Source organism: Cyprinus carpio, unplaced genomic scaffold (assembly GCF_018340385.1).
Source record: "Cyprinus carpio isolate SPL01 unplaced genomic scaffold, ASM1834038v1 S000006759, whole genome shotgun sequence".
In the NCBI taxonomy this organism is placed as follows: Eukaryota; Metazoa; Chordata; class Actinopteri; order Cypriniformes; family Cyprinidae; genus Cyprinus; species Cyprinus carpio.
The window spans coordinates 1140087-1163764 of NW_024879356.1; the positions used below are offsets into that span (position 1 = coordinate 1140087).

The 23678-nt window shown below is 34.6% G+C and overlaps 1 protein-coding gene across 1 annotated transcript in view; it reads left to right on the forward strand.

Annotated features, from left to right (window-relative positions):
* Positions 1–23678, forward strand: part of LOC122144783 (protein FAM184A-like) — a 99064-nt gene that overhangs the window by 56303 nt on the left and 19083 nt on the right. The window contains 4 exon segments of the mRNA XM_042755941.1: positions 7628–7744; positions 12507–12640; positions 19177–19384; positions 20295–20299. Coding sequence (XP_042611875.1) covers positions 7628–7744; positions 12507–12640; positions 19177–19384; positions 20295–20299 — 464 coding nt within the window.

Consider the following 23678-nt stretch of genomic DNA (forward strand, 5'->3'; position numbering starts at 1 on the left):
CGCAAGGGAAAGATCAGAGAGAGCAATTGTTTCAGGTTCAGGGTTGGAGGACATAATTATTTGACAACCAGATTTATAGTTTTGAAAAAAAAAAAAACACATGTATTAGTATTTATTTACAAGCACAAGAATCTGTCTTTTGAGATGATAATTAGATACTGACATAATGAAAGTAGAAACAAATATTGTTGCTGTAGATGCTGTGATGCAAAGGTGTTTTTAACTATTCTTTTTTCCTCATACCTCTTTCAGTGTTGTTAATTGTTGACAAAAACTTTTAAAATTGTTTTAAAAATTGAAAAAAGGGAAAATTTAAAATAAAAAAAAATAGAATTTTTAAAAAAAACCCCAAACTTTTTTTTTTTTTTGTTTTGGTGGAAAATTAAAAATTTTTCCCTGGAATGACTGAAAAAATAAATTAAAAAAAGTTGAAATACAAAATTTAACAATTAAAAATAATTAAATATAAATATAACAAAAAAAAAATTTATATAAATGAAATTAAAAATAATAACATAATATAATTAAGCAAAATAGAAATATTTTAAAAATGACAAAAAGCACATGACAAATTACTTAAATTTTAAAATGAAATTGAAAACGAAAATATAGTAATTTAATAAAGCAAATTTTAAAATTTTAAATAAATATTTAAATATTATATGAAATTCAAATTACACGGCTAGAGTAGGTTAAACTTTTTGTTTTCTTCTTTTAATTTCATGTTGTTGTTAATTAAAACCAAAAAAAAAATTTTAATTAAATGGGAATTAAAAAAAAATAAATATTAGATGCAAATAAAAAAAATGTTGACTGAAATAAGTTAACGTTAAAAAAATTACTAAAGCTAAATTTAAAAATTAAAAACCACCAATAAATTTATTAAAAATTTATAAATGTAGAAATAATAAAAAAAAAAAAATAAAAAAATTGGGTTTAAACTTTTTTACATTTTCAGTTTATTTATTTATTTAATCCTTTTTTTTCTACAATTTTAAAAACACCTTTCAACATTTGCAGCAAAAAACTTGATATTAAAAATTAAATGCTATTTAAATTTGGGACATCTTCCCCCTGCGGGCCCTCTTTGCTGTCTTAAATGTCAATGCACCAAGCCTAAAAATTCTTACCCCTTAAATAAATAACTACTTTTTAAAAAAATTTATTCCCCCCTTTTGTCATGTTTATCTTCCCTGGTGCACCAAGTAAACCAAACTGCCATTCAAAAAAAAAAAAAAAAAGGGGTGCTGATCCCAAAGCCCACGATTTAAGCAAAAGAATAGAGATTGAAATCAATGTGAAAGATTCTCCAAGCAATCAGGCAAAAACACTTTTGGGGTTTTAATCATAACCATGGTTTAAGAGAGAAAAAACTCCCCCAGCGTGAAAAAAAAAAATCGCAGGGCCCCCCTCCGGAGGGTTGTTAGAAAAAGATGTGGTACCGGGTTGCCATCCTTGCTTCATGTCCAAAAGTGCAAATTCACCCCCTCCGCCCCCCGATCCCCACTCCACTCCTTTTTATTAAAAAAGAAAGTAATTTTTTATTTTACAGTGGGGGGGTGGGAATGGCAAACGTCTGTAAACCCCTGTTTGATTTTAGTTAATAGAAATTTAAAAAAACCCAACTGCCAATTGCTGTTTAGCCCCCGGGGGCCTTCCCCCAAAAAGGGTTACACCCCCTAATAAAAATTTTCCCCTTTTTTGTAACTAAAAACCCCGCCCTTGCTGAAAAGGAGGTGGGTTATTTTTGCCCCAGAGTGGTTTCAATTTTGGTCCTGAAAACCCGGTTTTTCAAGGAGACTCGTCTTTTAATTACCCGGAAGGGAATTTGGGGGGGGTTTCCAATTTTTGAAGTGGACCCAAAACGGGGTTGTATTATCCCCCCAATTTTGGTGGGGATGGAAATTTTTCTAATTAAAAAGATTTGGGGTTTCAAATAAAACCCCCCCTTTTCCCCGGGGCCCCCGATAAAAAGGGACCTTTTGGGGTTTAAGTTGGGGTTTTCCCCCTTTTTTTTATTTATGGGTTTTTAAGGCGCATAATTTGATTTCAAAACTTTGTAATTATCATTTATTTATTTAATCAAAAATTTTTAAATTTAATAAAAATCCTAATATAAATGAGGTTATTTCCAAATTCAATTGAGCTTTTTAGGCAGCATCATACTGGTTAGATTTGTAAAGTTTAATCCCATTCTTATGTTTTGCCATAGAAAAAATTAGATAATTTTTCAGTGTTTAAGTATTTATGACTTAGGCAGTTTTGGGGTTTTCATTTATAATTAAAATAACTAATTTTTCCATATTATTTCCGTTGTACAGAAAGTATTTATGGAAAAAAAAACAATAACCCGTAATGTTCAAAGCCGGGGTCAGTGAGAACTTTTCGTTTTTTTATTTTGTTAAGTCGTCTGGGCTTTACCAAGCTGCATTTATTGATAAAAAATACAGTAAAACTATAGTAGTAAATATTACAGTTTAAAGTAATTATTTGATATATAGTAAAAGGTTTTTAACTTTCCGAATGTATTCCTCTTAATCTCAGTCGATTTTACGTAGTGGAAAGGAACAACGATGCTTTGCATTCACGGCGCCATGTTCTCTCAGAGACGGGAAAGAAGACAAATCTACTTCTTATCTGATAACGGTATATAGCTAAAGGTTTTAATTTACTCCCCTTAATATATCTCTTGTGGCCCGACCATAGGCTATGGAAAAAAAGTTGAGTGAGTTAATAATTATAAAAAAAAAATAGATAAGAGAGAAGCGAAGAAACTTTAGTTCAAAGTACAAGTTTTTTTTATCTTTGTAAAAATTCAGAGCTTGAAATAAAGCATGTTCATTGTTGATTGCAGTGTTAATAATTTCAAATTTATATATGGTAATTTTGTAATAAAACTGTTTTTTGAAAGACCTTTTTTACAACATTTTGTCAGTGAGGGAGTAAGCTAGCCTACTCTTTATTGTCTCGCGGCATGTCGGTTATGCAGTCATGCACTAGGCAGTGAGGTGGTGTAATATTAATTTACTAATGAAATTATTGCGGGGCAAATTACTTGTAAATTATTACTTTATAATAAATAACTAATAATAATTAATAATAGGCCTCATACTCAAGACAGACTTAACAGCCTACAAATTAAGAAATTACAGTCCAACTGAATGAGTGAACACACAGATAACAATTGCCTAACACTGCTGTCAATCAAACTCATCAGGAATTATGCAAAAAAATATTTGATTTATTTTAGTTATTTTAGATTTTATAATAGTTATCTAAGTGTTCAAATAGATTAAATAATAATTATATTAAAAAAAATTATTTGTATAGTAAACTTTCATCAGAGTGGGCGGGCCTGTGCCCGGCAGGTCGCTGCCTCGCCCCTGGTAACTATTTACAAAGTCGGCAAGTGTATAATGCCTTGTTTAAAATCTTTCAGATTTTAAAAGTCATTTTTTCCATCCTTAACAAGCTGAGCAGTGAGTTTCCACTTCCCTCTCCACACTTACAAAAGATTAAAAAATCCAAGCCGGCCTGCTCCACCTTTATCACCAGCTGTCAAACCCGTATGACCCTTCAGCAAACCTGTGCCAGTGGACATGCCGGTGAGCGGCGGGCGGCGGTTAATCACATTGCATAGCAGTTTGGACTTATCGCACCCCGCCGTAAGCGCCCCGGCCACCGCTATCAGAAATGGAAATGCATTTTAAAAATTGAGGTGTGGATGAATAATCAATGAGTGGGCCCCTGTTAGAGTTTGCAGCTGACTCACTGCCTTATACAGAAAGGGGTGGGACTCACTGGCGTCCCATTTTAGATGAAACCTAGGGCCCTTCCCTTCGCTCTTTCTTTATCTTTCTTTTCCAGAGCATTCGGTTTCTCTGTGTGTCCAAAGTGGGTTTGGTGACTCACTCCTCTGATGACAGATCCTCAGAGCATTAAAGAACCATTATTTTGGGAACCTCCACAAAGTAGAGCCGCTGTAGGCTGCATGTACAGTATTTTATATTTTCTGGGAGGAATTTTATTTTATTTGACATGGATCACTGCATGGATCCATTTCACCATCATACGCCCTCTTTGTGTCACGGGCACAAATGAGAAATCAAAGTGCCATTTGCATATTTGTGTGGCTTCAATTAGGGATGGAGTGAATTATGCACACATGCTGGCATACTGGATACGGCCCCTTTGTTCATCCGTGCTAACCATTCATTTTTTAAACAGGCTTACTTAAGGCCTCTTTCTCCTCAAGTCCCACGTGCCCACACGTGGGACTTGAGAGGCCTCTTTCTCCTCAAGTCCCACTTGTGTGGCCCTCACTTTAATCAAAATGGGAAAGGAGCCCCCCCCTGCTCTTATGATAAAGGAAGAGATGACTCATCTTTTTCATTTTTAAATTCACAAACTATTGCTCTTCATTTTTATTTACCATTGGGGGTTCATGCTTGCTGTTGTTTTAAGATGTATCTTACATGCCGTGAAAACAGTAATCTATCTATCTGTTTTCACCATTATAATGTTATAAATATTTAAATTTTTTTTTGAATTTCATTCATCCTCTTTTTTTAGAAAGAAGAAAAAAAATCCCCTATATTTTGAGATATTCTAAATTTATCGAAGTTGTTTTTGAAAAACCAACGACTAAATTAAAATTTAAAATTTTTTAAAAAGAACTTAAGCATATCTTACAGAATCTTAAATTTTGGTTACAAGATAATAAAATATTGAGAATCGAAAAATTACTACCTTCGATGCTATAATAAACAATTTTATCCCGTTGGGAGGACAGGGCACAAGAAAACTGCTTTTATTCTGAAATGTCACGGTGGCTATGGTTTGTTTTTTTTATTATAAAATTCCGGGGAGCTCAGTAATCAAGAACTTGATGAATAATATATAGCATTATTTCTTCCTGCCTTTTTTTTTGCAAATCTTGTCATCTTATTTTTTTTTCCCCTTCCTGAGACAGATATTAAGTGGTTTTTCCCAAGGGACTACGCTGCATGTTTGAAATTAAGTCCCAGACGTGATGCCTTTAAAATGCACAGCCTAAAAAAACTTTCTATCATGATTTAAAGGGAAAAGTTCACCGTAATAAACTTTTTTTTTTTTCAAACCCATGGGTTTCTTTCCTCTATGGATTTCGGTCAACATGAGGATTAGTAGTAAATAAGATTTTCACTTTTTGGTAACGCTAAAATCAGCATGCCTACACACGGTTGCTTATTTCCCTATACATAATTGTTTTCTCATTTTTCGAGCGTCGTCATTTGATCAGCACTTCTGTTGGATTTATAGGAATGTAGAACAGTTCGAGAAGGAACGTAGCTCTCTAGAGGAACAGAAGAGGTCTTTTTACGATAGGACTGGACGTCTGCGAGAGGAGCTCAAGCCAAACTCAACAGGGGCCACATGAGGTACAACCTTTTTATTGTCTCTGTGGAAAGTGATTTAGCAGGTAGAAAGGAAGGCACGGAAGCAAAGGAGGAGAGTATGAATTTCACGTGGCATTGTTTTTATCATCTCATTAGTCCTCAATGATTTTTAAGGTGGCTTTCTGGAACCACAAACCTGGCTGAGGGCCCATGTATTGTCACACACTTCGCCACAACATCTCAAATGGGCCAAGGAGACCCCTGAAGAGAACGCTAGCATCACTTGTTATTACCCTAGTCATTCTATTTAGCAAGGTTTTTTAAAAGCAGGATGCTTAATGTGCACATCACAATTTTGGTTAGCATAAAATGGAAATGAAGCTCTGAAATTGCTTGGAAAAATAGTCCTGGTAAGGAGGGTATCTGTTTTGGAATATGGTTTAGATGAGTGGTTTCTTAGCTCGTCTAAAAACTGGTCATGGCCTGATTGATCATCATGCCATGTTCCAAAACCAGGTCCAACTGGTAGCTGGTTTGTTGCGGGCAAAAGATGAACCATCAACTATGGACCATCTAGAAACCAACTATATACCTAGGGTAACATATTATAGCCATATGTTCCTCACTTAAAAAGGCTGTCCCACAATAGCTGAGTGTCATTGTGTTGCAGCCAATTTGTGAACATTCTTTATTGGAATGAACGTTTGAGGCATTAGGACGAGACGAAGGTGAAATCTCAGTCACGTGAGAGGTTCTATTAGGTTAGGATGTCTGCTGATAGCCTTGGTTTCCCAAGGCTGGCCTAGGCTGGTCTTTGGCTGTTTTAGCTTTGGCAATGCAGCTAAAACGTAATCCCAAACTCCTTTAAAACCAGCTAACAGGCGCCCCCAACTAAGACCTGAAAAATACTTGGTTTAATGTTTTTTTTTTTTCAGTTGAGTAGCTGTTTACGTAGCTCACTAGGGTATGAAATTGACTGTTTATTTTTTTTATTTATTGTGCTGCAATAATTTTGTTTGAATTGGGTAGTAATACGGAGCACAAGGTTAATAATAAAAAAAATAAATGATGATAATCAATTATATAATTTTCAAAGAATTTAAGAATTTTATTCGAAATATTTATTATGATGTTTTTTGAATAAATCTTTTTAAACTCATTTTGTTTTTTATGTGCAGTATTTCTTTTTTATTTTATTTATCATGTAACATAAAGGCGCCACTATAGGTTTTTGAGTAGAGTTATTGTTGTTAGTAAGTAATATATATAATACTATATTAATGATGACAAGCAATTAATACTTTGTGTTTCTTTGTTACGTTGTATAGTTTTCATACATACTGAAATATTTATTTTATTTTATTTTATTTTATTTATTTTAATTTTATTTTATTTTATTTCATTTACATTATTTTAATTTTTATTTTATTTATTTTGTAATAAAGTTTGAGTGCCTCAGGTCTTACAGTGTCCTTTAACTCAACACAGAGAACAAGCTGTCTGCTCGAAGTGGAGTAACTTCTTCTATTCCCTAGGGGAATCGACCTCCAGGACTGGTGGAAGCAGGGGGGAGAGCAGGGGACTCATTTCTGCTGAGGGACACATCTTCAATCTGAAGGCGCCCAAAGAAGCTTCTAGAAGAGCTGGACGCCACGCGAGCAAGACCTCAGAGAAGAGCCTAGCCATCTCCTAACAGCCCTCAGGTCTATTAGCAAAGCAATTACTCCAAAAAATAATGAAGAATGAGACTTCATACTTTACAAGTCACATAACTCAGCTGCTCCTGCCAATATTGTATCATTAAAGTTGTTATTTTTTTTTTAATATACTGCATTTGCCCTCAGTTTTCCATGAATAGCTCCTAAACACACCTGCCATGAGTTTCATCAGTATGAAAACGAGTACATAGGTGCCTGTTGAAATCACCCACCTGCAGTTTTTGGTCCCTATGTGACAAAGACACTTCATTAGAGAGGCCTCTTCACCGTTCCTCTTCCTGTGTCCTTGACCTGAAGCACAGTTTCTCCGAGAGTGACCATGCATAATGAATCAGACCTGTGTGTGCGTGAGAGAAGAAATGAAAGTGAGTAGATATGAAAATGGGATTTCCATCTCCTGACCCTGTTTTGATTTATAGCTGTGAAGAAGAGCCTCCCTCTCATTCCTGAGTGCCGCGTATTAGACCCCCATTACGGTCATGTTCTTAATGGCTCATCAGAGTTAATGTTCGCTCTCGTTGTTGTCCTCAGGGAAGAGATGGAGTCTCAGAAACAACAGCACGATGCCAAACTCATTGCTACCAAAGAGGAAGATGAATCTCAAAATGGATAAGATGCGCCCTGGAGCTCGAGCTGAATTGGAACAGAGTACGCTCATTTAATAGCACATGCTTTTGTGTTTACACACGGGTAAGATCCTGGAAATGTGCTTTCCAGAGAGTTTTTACTCACGTCACGTTAGATTAAGGTGTCCTCACCGAAATGATAGCGTAGTCAAACCCTTTCCCTTGGAATTTTCAGGTAATATGAAAAAAAAAGTCATGCAAACTCCATATTAAATGGGCATTTTTCTCTGACCTATTTATTTACTACCTAATATCTATCCATCTATTCTCTCTGTGGTCTCTTTAGCCGTAGCCATGAAGGATGGCTAAAATTATTTTAAATTTTAAATTATTAAAAACCCATTGGTCCCATCTGATTTTTTTTTTTTTTGGTTTTTTTTTTGTACTTGCCTTGTATAGTTTTAAAGCATTTATAACTCCTTTCTAAAAAGTTTATAATGTAACATAAAACTTACATAAGTAATAAATTATTCCAATCAACACTTTAATATATATTAAGGATAGGGATAGTGGTTTAATTTAGAATGGAACGATTGCCTTTGGTGGTGCATGCCGTCGTTCAGAGTAAGAATCTAATTAAGTAGGCTGGTGTAATGAATCATATGTTTTAAGCATTGAATCCGATGAGGGTTGACCAACAATTGTGTGCAAAAGTTTTAATTGAAGAGGTGTTAAGAGACCTTGGTGAAGGAAGTGAGGTGGTGGTTGGAGGAGTTAGTAGGTGTTGTTGTTATGGGTTTTAGTATTGATTGAAGGGGATAAAAAAGGTACAGAAAAGCAAATGTCCATGTAATTTTGGTACAGTGCTGTGTTGCAAGTGTGAAAAACTTGGAAACAAAAAAGGGGGTAGAAAAAGAAGTTCCAAAAGGAAGAAGAGAAAGATCAAACGTCCGTAAAGCAAAGATCGTCTGGCCCATACTTTTCCAATGCGACAGAGGGAGCGTAAACACAATGAGAGTTTTTGTTTGCATTGAAGTGGTGTGGGACTAGAAAGGCAAGGCAATGAGAGTTCGTTGCTCAATGTTCGACTCCTTCTTTGGCCAAAGCGATGAGAATGACTTATAAACCTCTGTAAATGGCCAAACACGACTGGACAGTGGTGTGGCCAGTGGACCTCAGTAAACACGTCCCATGACGAAAGGCAATTAGGCAATGCCTGATAACCAGGTTGTTGAATAGCGATGCACAGGCAAATATAGACAAATAAGGGCAGGTAGTACAAAGACTGCACATGGATTTTAAGGAAAAACAAAGGACATGATGGGAATAGTGTGCACAGGACAATTAAAATGCTGTCATCGGTTGCCACCCTGAAGGGTGTGTCAGACATGATTGTGTTCGCTCTGGTTGCGGTAAACCCAGAAGGAGGGGATTTGGTAGAATGGGGCGGAAGCCCAAAACAGGGCATGTGGGCACCAGAGTATGTGTGGGCCGTGTGATGGAAATCATTACAGGGCGATTAGCAACTGGTTGGATACCGGGGATCTTCAAAAATATGTTATTTTATGCTTCGAGAGCAGGAAGAAAAGAAAGAAAGAAACGCATCAGGTTGGAACAACGTGAGAGTCCAGTAAATTGTTATTTTTTGTTCTTTGCTTTGTTTTTCGTTGGTGTTAGGGTGAACTATCACGTTAAGGGCATTGTAGGTCGGCTTTGTTTTGCCCATAGGTTGGCAAAGTACCAATTCGTCCAATAAAACGTACCCCGCCGAAAAGAAATTAAAAATTAGCAACGCGGAAAGTATGAAGGTGAATTAGAGCCTGAGCAGACACGCGACATGCTTGTAAATGAGAAATCAACAAGACAAGTTATTGGATTTCATCCTTGGGTCACTCCATTTCCCACAACATTTGTGCAGGGGATGGTTTCCCGGTGCCGCTGTTGACGTATATGTGGGCGTTTAACTTTGTTATTTGGCGGGAAAGCGTGGGAGCAGTCCGAGAGCTGGTTATTGCTTCAAAAATAGAGTGCTTGTAATGATTTGCGAATGTCGGTCGAGCGACCCGTATGTCAAGAGACCTACTTGTTGTTAGAAGTTCTAGAGAGCTTCAGGGGCCTAATGGTTACAGGTTTTTAAGGTCCACAGTTCGCAAGGTTTCTCAACTTAAATTCATTTATGGTGCTGTGAGGAGTTATTTAATATAAAGTTTTAATGGGGTCTAGTCCATGGAAACAGCGATTGATTGGGTTTACAATAGAAATTTTTTTCTGTTAAGAATGCCACGTGGCAAGGAATGCAATGCTTACGAAGGTTGCTAAAGCTGCGACTAGACTTTTTTTTCTGCTGGTAGGTATAGTCTTCATTGGTGTTATTTTAGTATTATTTGCTATTACAGTATTTTTTTAATAGAAAGAATGAAGAATTTATTTTTGTATTTTTGTTTGTGTGTAGTTGTTTCATTTAATTAAATTTTATTTTCAATTTTTATGTATTTATTTTTAGTAGTTTTGGTTTATGTGTTTTTGTGATTTATTTATTTAGTTTGTAGTTCGCTTTAGTAATTGTTAGTGCTCCAGTTTCAACATTGTTGACAACACCTGTATTTAACTTCCAGTAGTTGCCAAAGCAGCAGCATACTTCTATATTTATATCTATATACGCTTTACTAGTTTTATTTAAAAAAAATTTATCGCATAACAACACTTTTATTTGCGAGGAAACGATGTAAAGGTGTAAAAATGTGAAAAACAACAATATTTTAAAAGACATATGTTTTAGGCATGGTAGGCGAATGATGTAAGCCTATAGGCAAAGTCTTCCTTAATGCTGCTCCTTTCCATTAAACGCAGAAAAATACTGTTCAGGCATCATCAGAGAAACTAAATGTTTGCAGACTTTGTTTGCAAGTGTTACAACGGATTGGTTTTGTTTCATCGTTGTGCCAATCCTGTTCAGACACAGTACACTTGCATTCGCAGAGTTCTTTAAACAATCACTGACCTTCTTTATTCACACTTGAATTTAGCGTCGATTACCAAGTTACACTCACAGCTGCCCAGCACAATGAAGTTCATAAAAACTCTCAGATGGATACTCCCCCTTTCGAGGCAGGCCCGTCTAGATACATCGTGTGCTAAAATGCAACAAATCAAACTGACTCCCTGTAAGAAGTTTATAAAGGTGATAATGCCACATACAGCATTCTGCTCAGCAGAAGTGTTGGTTTAATTCACCAGCTTCTATGTAATGTGCACACCATGAGTGGAAGGAGGCAGTTGCTGTGTTTTGTGATTGTTTCTGACTTACCTATAATTTTAGAGACAAAACTGCATTAACAATTCCCAAGATGTCTGAAGAAGAAGAAGAAAAAAAAACTATTTTCAATTGTTCTGAATTGTTTGGAAGAAAGAGGAATAATGGGTATGAGACCGGGCTGGATTTGAACATGCAGCTCATCAACTTGGCCATGATTCCAACCTGTTTGCCTTGTAATTTAGCTTTTTGTCTGTTCATTTGACATATAATCCATACCTGGGGTGGCATATTTTTTATATTTTTACATAATTATGAATAATATGCTTTGTTGAACTCTATTTATGTGTGTTTGTGTGTTTGTGTGTGTGTGTGTGTGTGTGTGTGTGTGTGTGTGTGTGTGTGTGTGTGTGTGTGTGTGTGTGTGTACATATATAGCTATTGAAATATTTCTATTATAAAAAATGCATGTCCTGCACTGAAGTAGTGCACACAAAAATTTGATTTAAAATACATTTTTAAATATATGAATTTTCACTTTTAAATTCATATGAATTTGTCATTTATATTTATATCGTTCATCCTGACTGCTATATTTCATTTATAACTATTTTATACTGAATTTCATTAAATAATTTTCACAATATTATATTAGATTATATTAGATTATAATGTCATGTCATGTCATTTTTCTCATTAGAGGACCATTTACAATGAACTAATGAAGGTAAAAATGTGATGAAAATTTTGTTAAATTTAAAGAAAATTTATTGCATTTATATAAATTTGTAATTTATATTTACATTGTTAATGTTTACTGCATCATCTCTCCCTCTATGTGTGTGTGTGTGTGTGTGTGTGTGTGTGTGTGTGAGAGAGAGAGAGAGAGAGAGAGAAGATAGTATAGTTTGTATTGTAATATTTATACAGTAAATAAATTAGTAAATAAATGCTGTTCTACATTGTATTATCAATTAGAGATTTTTTTCCACCATAAACAAACAGATACATCAGCATGTGTTTTTTTAAAATATCCAATTACAACCTCAGTGCTTATTGCTGTGGTCTCAGGCGGCTTTCAAGGTGCCCGAACTCTCATTACAGCTTCCATTTCCTCTTAAGCAGCAATTAAGACAAATTTCACACTTTAAAAGGTTTCGCAGTGTCTCTGTGTGTGTGAGGTACTCCGCACTGACAGCTATTTGGGCACTTTTAGAACAGTCTGCAGCACAGACTTAATAATCATGAATTCAAGCCCAGTGCCGCACTCATGACGTCCTGCAATTACACCATATAATGTTGTCAGTTAACCTCTTCTGTGACCACTACTGCTGTGGAGCAGAGAAATGCAGGTGCATTAAAAGATCTGCGGCTCATTTAGCAGCCATTAATGATCAACGGACCACTGAGCCAGTATTCATGTATTTTAATATTTAGATGTGTGCAACCGCAGAAACCAATTGTGTCTTGTTTTTATCGGATTTGTGTCAAAAGGTCTCAGCAAAAATGTAGTCCTATGTATAAGCACAAAGCAGTACGATCATTAGTGCGTGTCTTTGTGTGTGTGTTGTGTTTTTTTTTTTTTTTTAACTGCGTGAGGAGCTGCGTGAAGAGCATGAGGAGAATAAAAGGTCAGCGCTCACTCAGCTGGCACAGAATAAAGATCAGGAGATGTGCTCCGCCAGAGAGAGCTGGCAGAGGAAGGTGGAGGACCTTCTGGAGCAGGTCAGAAACACATTCATGCATCTACTATACTAATACTGTAAACCGTTCTCATGTTGAGACCACTGTGGTCATCCTATGGGGGTCCATTGGTGCTGTGCAAGAAATGTATAAATCAGCTGAGAAATCGGTTGGTTAGTTGAGCAATTTTTTTATTAATGTGAATAAATAAATACAGCTCTACAAAAAACACAAAGCAAAAATGTCAAAATTAGATCAAATTGAATTTGTATTTTAATGTGATTATGAAGTGCTTAATTAATTGCATTTTTAGTTTTAGTACTTTTTTATTGTCAATTGATTGAATCCAGAGACAACACTTTGCTTTCAATATGATTTTTTCTCTATCTATCTATCTATCTATCTATATATCTATCTATATATATATATATATATATATATATATATATATATAATCAATATTAGTTTTTATTATTTAATTATGTTGTAATATGTTAATATGTTAATTTATCATCACAATTCAATTATGTCATTGTTCATTCATTTTATACATCCACATTTAGGCATTTGCTTGTTGATTTCTCTCAACTTGTTTATTAGTATTACAAATTATTATTGAGTGGCACAGTTGGGCCCCACAGAATCACAATTTGCATACATTACTTCTACAAAATACAGAAAATAAATACACTACCATTCAAAACATTTGGGGTTAGTAAATTCATTAAATTTTTAAAATATAATCTATTCATTAAATTTTTAAAATATAATCTATTGTTTTTTTTTTTTTTTTTTTTTTTTTTTACTATTTAGCAAAAGAAAAAAAACCTTTCTATTTCACAAAAACACTGATAATAATTCAAAATGTTTCTTGAGCATCAAATCAGCATATTAGAACGATTTCTAAATGAGGTTTCTAAATGAGCTTCTGAAAATTCAGCTTTATTATTATATGTAGTTATAAATGACAAAATTACATTTTAAAATATATCAAATTATAAACAAGTTGTTTTAAAATGTGTAATGTTATTTCAGTCTAATGCAGCCTTGGTGAGTGTAAGAGACTTCAAAAACTATACAAAATCTTACCGAGCCCAAACTTTTAAACGGTAGTGTACTTTTAAGCAAGGATAACAAGCAAGCCTCCAATTGGTTGAGCATCCTGTCCTGACCAACACAGCAACACTGATTATTTAAACCAGTTATTTAAATCTGTGTCGGCACTATGTGTTTATGTGACCAATGGCAGATGGGAGGATTGTTCAGAAAACCTCACATTGTTTTTTGCATTTCTGTTTGTTGTAGCCTGTGGCAGAGAAATTGCACAGTTCATCTTAACCATAGCAAAAGACTACATGTATTGTTGAAGCCTGTGGCACAAACAAGTCAATATGGGTAATACATGCTTTAATAAACTGCAAACCTCAAAAACACATTTTAAACGGATGAAAGCATCAGTCAAATACAACAGTAGTTGAAAACCCACCGCTCATCCTCACTTTAATATTACCAGATATTGCAGATGTATCCTTGGGTTGCCCTCTGTGCATTTCTCATATGCTGAACCCTCATATCTGCTGACTTAGTTACAGACCGCAACCACACACAGTTTTCTGTAATCAAATCAGGCACAAAAACAATACAAAATCCATATACAAGCTTTTTCAGATAACTATTTACAGCAGTGTATGATTATTCTAAATAAAAGTATGACCCTGAAACCAAAAAATTATGTAAGAAAGTCATATTACCAAACAGCTTTTTTCAACCATGAAGCTCTCAGTTATTTTATATGGAGGTAGAGGTTTCGGTTTTGTACATGATATGGCCATGGTATGCGAATTGTGCAAGTTATTTTCAAAAATGTTCAGTGCATTAATTGAACATCCACTTTTTTGAAAATGCACTGGAGTTAGTATACCGGGCACGTACTTCTGACTATTGTCATTGGACTTTCAATGGGATGCAGTAAACCTAATCTTGCATATAATATTGGATGAATAATATGCAATTTGGGATTTATCCTAGTCAGTAATCATTTCTACGACTAGAACAATGTGTACCACTGCAGTTTGTATTGCTGATATTACATTATTTCATCTGTCTCATATGATTTCAGGTTTGTGGCGGCTATACAATAATCAGACACATTGTAACTTACAATTCAGTTGATTTGCTTTTAAACTGTGGGTCATGTGATACACTCACCAATCAGAAATTCTCTAGATGCCTATAATGATCATTTTCAGCTTTAATCACAAGATTATGACAAAAGCCAGCAGTTCAGCCTTGCTTCAGTATAGTCATTAGCTCCATTCAGTGACCTCCTGGTGTCTGGACTTTGTTTTTATAGCTAATTATTTTTCCATGGTCTACTTGTCCTCGTCTAGAGTATGGAAACAGAATATTACTGATGGAAAAAAGAAAACGGGCTGAAAAAAATGACACAGTGGCGGAAGTATTTCAGATTCTCTGTTTGAGACTGTATGCAAGTTCCTATTTAAAATCCACTTAAAACCTCAAGGGACCGCAGGCATTTTTTTCTCATGACAGAGCATAAATCTTCCAGCACCGTTTCAGAAATGCATGTTATTAATGCATCAAATCATAAGGTGTATTGAGAAGGAGTATGCTATTACATTGCTAAGCATTCGATCTTGTGGTTTTTTTGCATCACTAGAGATGAGAATATCAGAGAGCCAAGAACAGAACAACCTAGCAACCACATAGAAACATCACAACAGCAACTAAGCAGTATGGTAGTAAGTTTAATGTAGACAAGCACCATTTCTTTTGAAATTAATGATTCATGTTAGTCCATGTCTTTTATTATGACACATAACTTTCCTGTTCACAATTATTTTTATTTATTTTAAATGTATCATTATATTTATATTATTAATTATATTTTTATTTATTTAAAAAAAATCTTTATTTTAATTACATTTTGAATCTGTCATTGCTGATCACTTTTGGGGAAATGTAACGAGTTTACAATATTGTGTATTTCAATTATTTATATGGAAACTAACTTACTTTTTTTCTCTCTCATGTCAACTGGCTCTCTTCTCCAGAGTGGGAGTGTGATACTTGGCTTGCTGTCAGTTTTTATATTAGAAATGCTATTTTTTGCTGTGAACAAGTGATTTGTGCCAAATTAGTTTGCATACTTTTTTTTAATGCAGATTGCAGGAGACATTGTTTCACACACCTCAGGTGTGTGTGTGTGTGTGTGTGTGTGTGTGTGTGTGTGTTGTGTGTGTGTGTGTGTGTGTGTGTGTGTGTTTTATGCACCCAAATGTTACAAACATGTCTTTTTTTGTGGTTTTAATTTGAATTTTAATTTGAAAAATTAATTTGTGGCATCTGTACCTGTGGGGTCAAGGTTGCAAAAACGGCTACTTTGAGTCTCAAAATTAAGTTATTTTTTCCACTAAAAATAATTAGAACAAATGGATTCAACTCACTCGGATTTAGTTTATTTTACCAGCTGTATTTTGACAATTTAAAAACACGCTTATTGGGTTAGGTGAAAATAAAATATTACTTGCAACACATTACCCCCTTTTTCATTTTCAGCGTCATTAGATTATTTGTTTGTTTTCTTTATTATTAATGTTGTTTTTTTTTTTTATTTACTTGTATGTGTTTGTTGTTTGTTTGGCACCGGAGGCCTCTTTCTTTCTCAGAGCTCTAAATGTGTCAGAGCAAGTCTTACTGCAGTGGCAGGATCTGTAGAGCTTATTGGAGAAGCGATTACAGCCACTGCAGAGACGTCTTCAGCTTCACCCATCAGCACTCTCTAGTGCACTACAGTACATGCATCAGAGTGGAGCACGAAACCTCCACGCACTGCTGGTGTCTGTTCACATTATATTTAGTGGTGCTTGCTGAGAATCTTAAAGACACGATGAAATGGAAGTAGCGACAAATCTATTCTTACATATCGTGACTTACAATCCAAGGAAATTGAGTAATATAAACTGGGAATTGTTTTTTTAATCAGTACTTGATTATCTGGAGGAAGATCTGAGTAAAAGCTTGAGGTTGATTGTAAGAAAGGGACGGAGTTTAAGTGAATAAAAAAACACTAAAAAAAAAGTTTTGAGTGAAAGATTATTAGGTTTTTTTTTTTTTTTAATATTTTTTCAGTCTTTGTACTTCAAAATTTCACATTTATTCAATGTGTATTTTTTTCTTTGTAAAAATTTCTGAGTGAAAATTTTTGAGTGAAAGGTGTAGTTTCAGTTCAGTTTTGTTTCTATCAGGTCTAAATGTGAGTTTATGGCCAATTTTGTTTAGCAATTTTGTTGTGCGCTTTTGTCGTTTTTTTATACTTTATAAGTTTTATTTTATATTGTTTATGCCACCAGAGAGAAGTCTGTCGTTTCATTGGAAGATTGTGCTATGAAATTTTGACATAAATATGTGGCCAAGAGAAATGTTAAACAATGAGATTAAAAAAAAGGAATGCACAATAAGAAATCATTTAGAAAATAGGGTAAATTTTCATTTCATGCTGTGTTTTTCACCTGTTAGACCAGATGTGCGCAAAATTTAAGACAAAGAGGCTGAATCAAACTTACTGTACTTGAGGGGCGTGGGCCAAAAATAAATACAGCATTATATCCAACTATATTATATTAAATGTTTTACATTTTAAAACATTTTTATATAATGTTTAAATAATTTTAATAAATGCAAAAATAAAACTAAAAATATTAAAACAAAAATATAAATTAGAAATTATATGCTTTAATGCCATGTTTTCTCTTATTTTTGTCCCCTGTGTGGTTTGCCTGGTTGGGCCAAAACAAATAAAATAAATAAAGTCTCAGATCTTGAGACCAGACCTTCTAAAAGCTTTTTTAATTTGAGGCAATGTAGAAATGTGCTGTGTTGGGGGCCCCTGGGGCACTAAAATATCATAGCGGCCTGTTGTAGGTTTTTATGACGACTAAAGTTATGGCTTCAAGTTTTGCAATAGCAAGCTCTTTTCCCGATTTCTTCAAATGTAAAAATCTACTTTTAACATGACGACTTGCGTTCATCTTTTTGTTAGTGTCAGCAGTGCAGCGGCTGGGATATGAGCAGTGATATCCTAGGCATATTGGAACCACTTCCAGTCGGCTTGAAAATGAAATTATTTGTTGATGCGCCGACAAGTGCAGCATCGTTTCATTGCCTTCACAAGTCTCAAGTTGTTGGCGGGTACGACACAGAAAAACTCTCTCCCTGTCACCCTCCAGTCATGAGCGACTCCTCTAATGAGGCTAGGAGGCCAACGAGTGGGCCGAAGCCACTGAAACCTCCAGTTTCTAACATATCGATTGGTGTGAGGAGAGCGTATCTGGCGCTGACCGTCTGACTTCTCTCACCTCGTCCCAGACTGAGTCCTCATTCAGTCCTTGGCTGACATGGCTGCTAGACACAAATTCGCACCCCACATACTCAGCTCACGGCTCTATTCACAGAGGAAGACTAGAGCCAATGTGTGTTTGCACACACAAGCCTGCTAACAGTTTGTGGAAATAGAAATGCTGTGACCTTGAAAATGAATGAAGATTTTCCATCATTACCATTTTCCTGTATCTTATCTTGTAGTCTCTATAAGGAGCATGTTTTACACAGTTTAGCTAATTAGTGGTGCTTGCTAAGGGAAGCGTCACTATAACTATTGGTCATACTTAAAGGAATATTCAGGGTACAATATACGCTACGCTTAATCGACCAAATATGTAGCATAATGTTGATTACCACAAAAATAATTAAGAAGTGTTTGGAGGATTATGTGTAAATGTAAAGCTTACAATTTTCTAAAAGCCCTTTATTTACATAAATTTTTCTGTTAAAACATTATTTTAACAGTAAATCTGTTTAAATCATTGTTACTGTAAATCATTTTTATTGTTGTTTTAGCTTTTGGAATTAGCTTTTGATTTTATATTTCAAGGTTTTTTTATTTCTTGTAATTTTTTGTGCTTTAGTCCATTTTATTTTTTATTTATTTTTAATTTTTTCTAAGTTTAGTTTTAGGTTTATTTATTTACAGATAGTAAACTTCTCAAATTTTTCATCTCTAATTTTTGTTTAGTTTTTTGTCTCATTTTATATGTTAATATATAATATTTCATTTAAGCTTTTATTTCAATAATTTAGTTTCCTTTTTTTAGGTTTTTAGTTAATGATAATAAACTTGCTTTTCATGGTGGCAAAGTTGCAAAATTGGATATTACACAGAAAATATTTGTAAGAAATTTTTTCAGTTTTTTTTTTTTCAATTATATTTTAACATTTACAGTTTTACCCAATTCACTTGCCATTGTAAGTACCTGATTTTAATTACTTTACTTTACTTTATTGAAGGACAAGTGGAATACCAATATTATTCCACAGATTTGGTTGAGCTTAACTTGCATTAAACCCTGAATAAGGTTTGTTTAAAGTTAATGGTTCATTGTTGGTGTTGTACAGTGTTGCCGTTTTTTGCCATTTTTTAAAAGATCATTCCATTTGCTTTCTGTACTTTTTTTTTCTTGATATGCTTGTACCCAGTGTCTCCTACTTCCTTTGTGCAGATTTCCTTGCTGAAACAGAGCCTGGAGATGCAGCTTTCCCAATCCCAGCATTCCCTGCAGCAGCTGCAGGCACAGTTCAGTCAGGAGCGAGAGCACCTGGGACAGCAGCTGCAGGAAATGGAGCTGGAGCATCAGCGCAGGGAGCAGCGGCTGCAGGAAGCCCATTGCTGCGCTATGCAGGACATGGAGGAAGTGCAGGAAGCCCACTGTTGAGGTATACAGGACATGGAGTAATCTCCCACCTGTCTCACGCAGAGAGATCGCTCTGACCCGTATGCACGCTCTTATCTTTTCCTTTCACCTCCTAGCTCTCTGTTATTTGAGTTTTTATGACTCTGTGTTCCACATCCAGCTGACACAGAACAGCTTACGCCATTTACGTTCAGTGGATACTCTCCAAAATGGCACTAGGTTAACACGGAGGTGACGAATAGTTGAACAAAGTCTTTTTTTTTTCTTTTGTGCACAAAAAGTATTCTCGTAGCTTCATAAAATTACGGTTCAACCCCTGATGTCACATGGATTATTTTACTGACCTCCTTGCTATGTCTCTGGACCTTGATCGTGTAAGGATCGTCTATGGGAGGGTCAGAGAACTCTCAGAATGCATCAAAATATGTTACATTGTGTTCCAAAGATCAACGGAGTTCTTTCTGGTTTGGATCAACATGAGTAATTAATGACAGAATTTTCCTTTTTAAACTATTAACTATGACTTTTGTCTCAATAAACCTCCAAATTGGCTGCTTATTAATAGTCAGTAAGGTAGTTGTTATATGGGTAGGATTAGGGATGTAGAATATGGTTTAATTTTTTATTTTATTTTGCATATGTACAGTATACACACACATCGATATATATTATAAATTATCATTATATATGTTATACTATATATATATATATATATATATTAATATATATGAGTATATATACTTTATTTACATATTTGTCTGTTTTATTTATGTAAACAGATATTGACAGTAGGATTATTCAGTTTTCTATATAATATATATTAACTTGGGTTATTAAAATCTGTTGATGCTGGTCTGATCGCTGTTTTTTTTTCAGTGGACTGTTTGTATGGCTTTGAAATGAATGACTTGTGTTGCTTACATCAGCAAGGGTTAGATTATATTGATGTTTTTTTTTTGTACAGTAACTGGTCACTGGTGTGTAACATGTTTTATTTGCTCACCAAAGCCATTTTTATTTGTATCTGCTGCTTGGCGACTATCCATTTTCAGTCTTTGTGGATTGTGGATGAGACTTTATAGCGATTGTCAAGTCTGACTACATGAGATCACATCCACTCCAACTTCTGTTTGCTGCTGAAGCTCTTGCCTTGTACAGAGCCAGCCAAGCAATTGCGGACCGTAATCCTGTCAGCCTATATGTCAGCTTGTTTGTTTGATGGTTAGATTGTCTTTGTTTGACGTAAGGCAATATTTTTTTTCTGTAATAGATTTGATTTGGTGTGGTGGGTCTGATATGGATCAGGCCCTGCCCACAGCACATCTCTCAGGTCCTTCTCTTCCCCCTATCCTGGAATAACCTGCTCGCTTTTGGCTCTCCTGTCTGTGGGTTAGTAATGGCTGAGCGCTTGCTGTCAAAGGCTTTAATGTCTGCTTTATCCAGTACCTGGCCCCTGACGACTCCAGGGGAGAGAAACTCTCACTCTGACTGGAAATGATTACCTTGAGCTGGGCTGAAGTGGCTCCACACCGCAGGCGCGGGGATGAAGGCTGCGAGCTGGGATGGCGGGAGGAGACCGCTTGAATAAATGCTGATAAGTTGAGATTGACTCACCAAATGCAGCGTCAGTCAGAATCACAGGCTTCACTTCACTGTTTTAAGAGGTAGTGGAAGCAGTCGGGCTGCACAGGCCTGTTGTGATGACACTAAATGGAAAAGGCTTAGCTCATGAATATTAATTAGGCCACGGACACATCATTTTATATGACCTGTTACTGGTTTTCGATTATAATTAGTGAAGAGTAACTAAAATTATATATAATCATGAGTTTTCCGCCTTTACAGACCCAGGAACCTATTCATGGATGGATGGATAGATAGAAGAAAAAACTGAACTAAACTAAAATTAAAATTAACCTAATAATTAATATTTGCTTTAAAAAATGACAAAAGCATATAGCAAAATGACTGGAAATTATCTTAAAAGAGAAAAAGAAAAATAATAATCTGAAAATATAAAAATAAAAGCTAATTCAAATATTACTAAACACTAATAATAAATAAATTATAGTATGTAAACAATACTAAAATAACACTGATGACAACCGATGGCAGTAAGCAGGGGACCCTAAAATAGCTGTGTGTGTGTGTGTGTGTGTGTGTTGTGTGTGTGTGTGTGTGTGTGTGTGTGTGTGTGTGTGTGTGTGTGTGTGTGTGTGTGTGTGTGTGTGTGTGTGTGTGTGTATATATAAATACATTGTGTGTGTAATGAATAAAAATTGTGGAAGTAAATTCTTAAAAATATTAACTATAATAAAATATATGATTACATATAATAGTAACATATAATAATATTATATTATAATATAAAATTTTATAACAAATAAAAATAATAGTATTACATAAGTTATATACAGTATGTATAACAGATGTATGATAGTACAGAAGTATTTATTTGTTTGTTTGTTTGTTAAAAAGAAATTATTTTATTATATTATTATCATACTATAAATTACCAAAATGTGAGATCTCAATGCATCCACCATGACTGACGGCTGTGGTCAGAATTCTTGAGCATTTATTTGCTGGTTGAAATGGGCTCTAAATCGTAATTTATTAAGCCAGTGGCTTGATTTGCTGTTTATTTCAGGAAAACTGCTGTGTAATGGATTTCATTGCTCCATGTCACAGCTGGTTCCTGGACACATTATGTGTGACCTCTATTACTGATATGCCCCACCGTCCAGGACAGGACCACACCTGGCAGTATGAGTCTCGGCCACCAGCTGTCAATGGATGGAGAACGGAGGGGATTGGTTTATCTGCCAGTGATGGCATTAGGAAACATTAGGCACAGAGGTTAACTGTGTTTTGTTAACTCAGTTTGCCACAGAGACCTGCTGTTTTGTTCTCTAATCTAATATTAAACTGCTAACCAGAAGCCTAAATCAAAAAGCCTAACCTGATGTTACAGTTATTCATATTGGCTTTGTGTTTGTAATTGATTTTGTATCTTTTGCTATTTACTAATTTTTGTGTTTAAGCTGATAATTGTTTACCAGCACACTTATTACATGAACCCCCTTGAGCAACCTGATGTTAGTATAGTGAACCTTGTGATGCTTCATCCTACAGCCTTTTGTTATCTTACAAGATCTTTTACCATTGGGCCTATTTAGGGATTAGAATATTAATAAATATTTCATACTTTGCGGTTTTACCCACTTTAATTATGAACAGATTATTTCCAAAATTATTTCAAACTAAATAACTAAATAAATATTTAAAGAAACTGTTAACTATACAATTAAATAGTTAATGAAAACATAAAAAAGCATTAAATTAAATAACTGATTCATTATTAAAACACCTAACTGATTTATTAAATGAATTATTATAAAAATTAATAAATTGTATTTAATTTCAGCATTAGTTTAACTTTATGAGTCATTCTTATCATTACATTTAAAAATTAAAATGTAAAAATTAATGCTAAAATTAAATGCAATGGACATATAATAATTTGTTTGTATTTCATTTTAGCATGAGTTTAATTTTATTAGTCATTTTTTGTGATCGTAGAAAATGTAAAAAATGTAATGCTACAAATATAATTTTTACTGTTTTTTGTTTTAAATGTTTTTTGTTAACAGTTTTGTATTTCACAATTTATTTAATTATTTAACTTGAGTCATTTGGCGTATTTAATTAGATCAGTGAGCTAATTGGTTAAAAATCACTCATTTGACACAACATGGGTGATCCACGATTTATCAGGTAAAATTAATGCTTGTGATTTCATATTTGGTTTTCATAATAATAATTATTTAATTTTCCCAGTTATCAGCAAATAATAAATCTGTATGTTTATCTCTTATTAATCTATTCTATCTATTTTTCCATCTATATCTATTGATCTATTGTCAATTCATTGTCAGAGAGTCATCATGGTGTGTTGGCTGTGGTTATAGACATATGAATAATTACCATATAATTGGTGCATAGTGGATATAAAAAATCTGACACAGTAGTAATTTGCGCATGTTGATGAGTTTCCCTGCAGCACAGGCAGATGTGATAATTGCAGTATATGAGTTTTACCCAGTTGCCATGCCATTAAAATAAGCCTCTTCATGACCTTGCTTCATTCATGTAATGAGTGGAGATCCAGCAGAAGGCTTTTGAAATCTCATTTAATAGCTTTCTGCTCCAGAGCACCATGTCTGAGGTAGACGTGCCAACACCAGGAGCCGATTTATTGACTTGTGTTTAATTATCATCAGCGGTTCAGTGTGGTAATATCTCACACC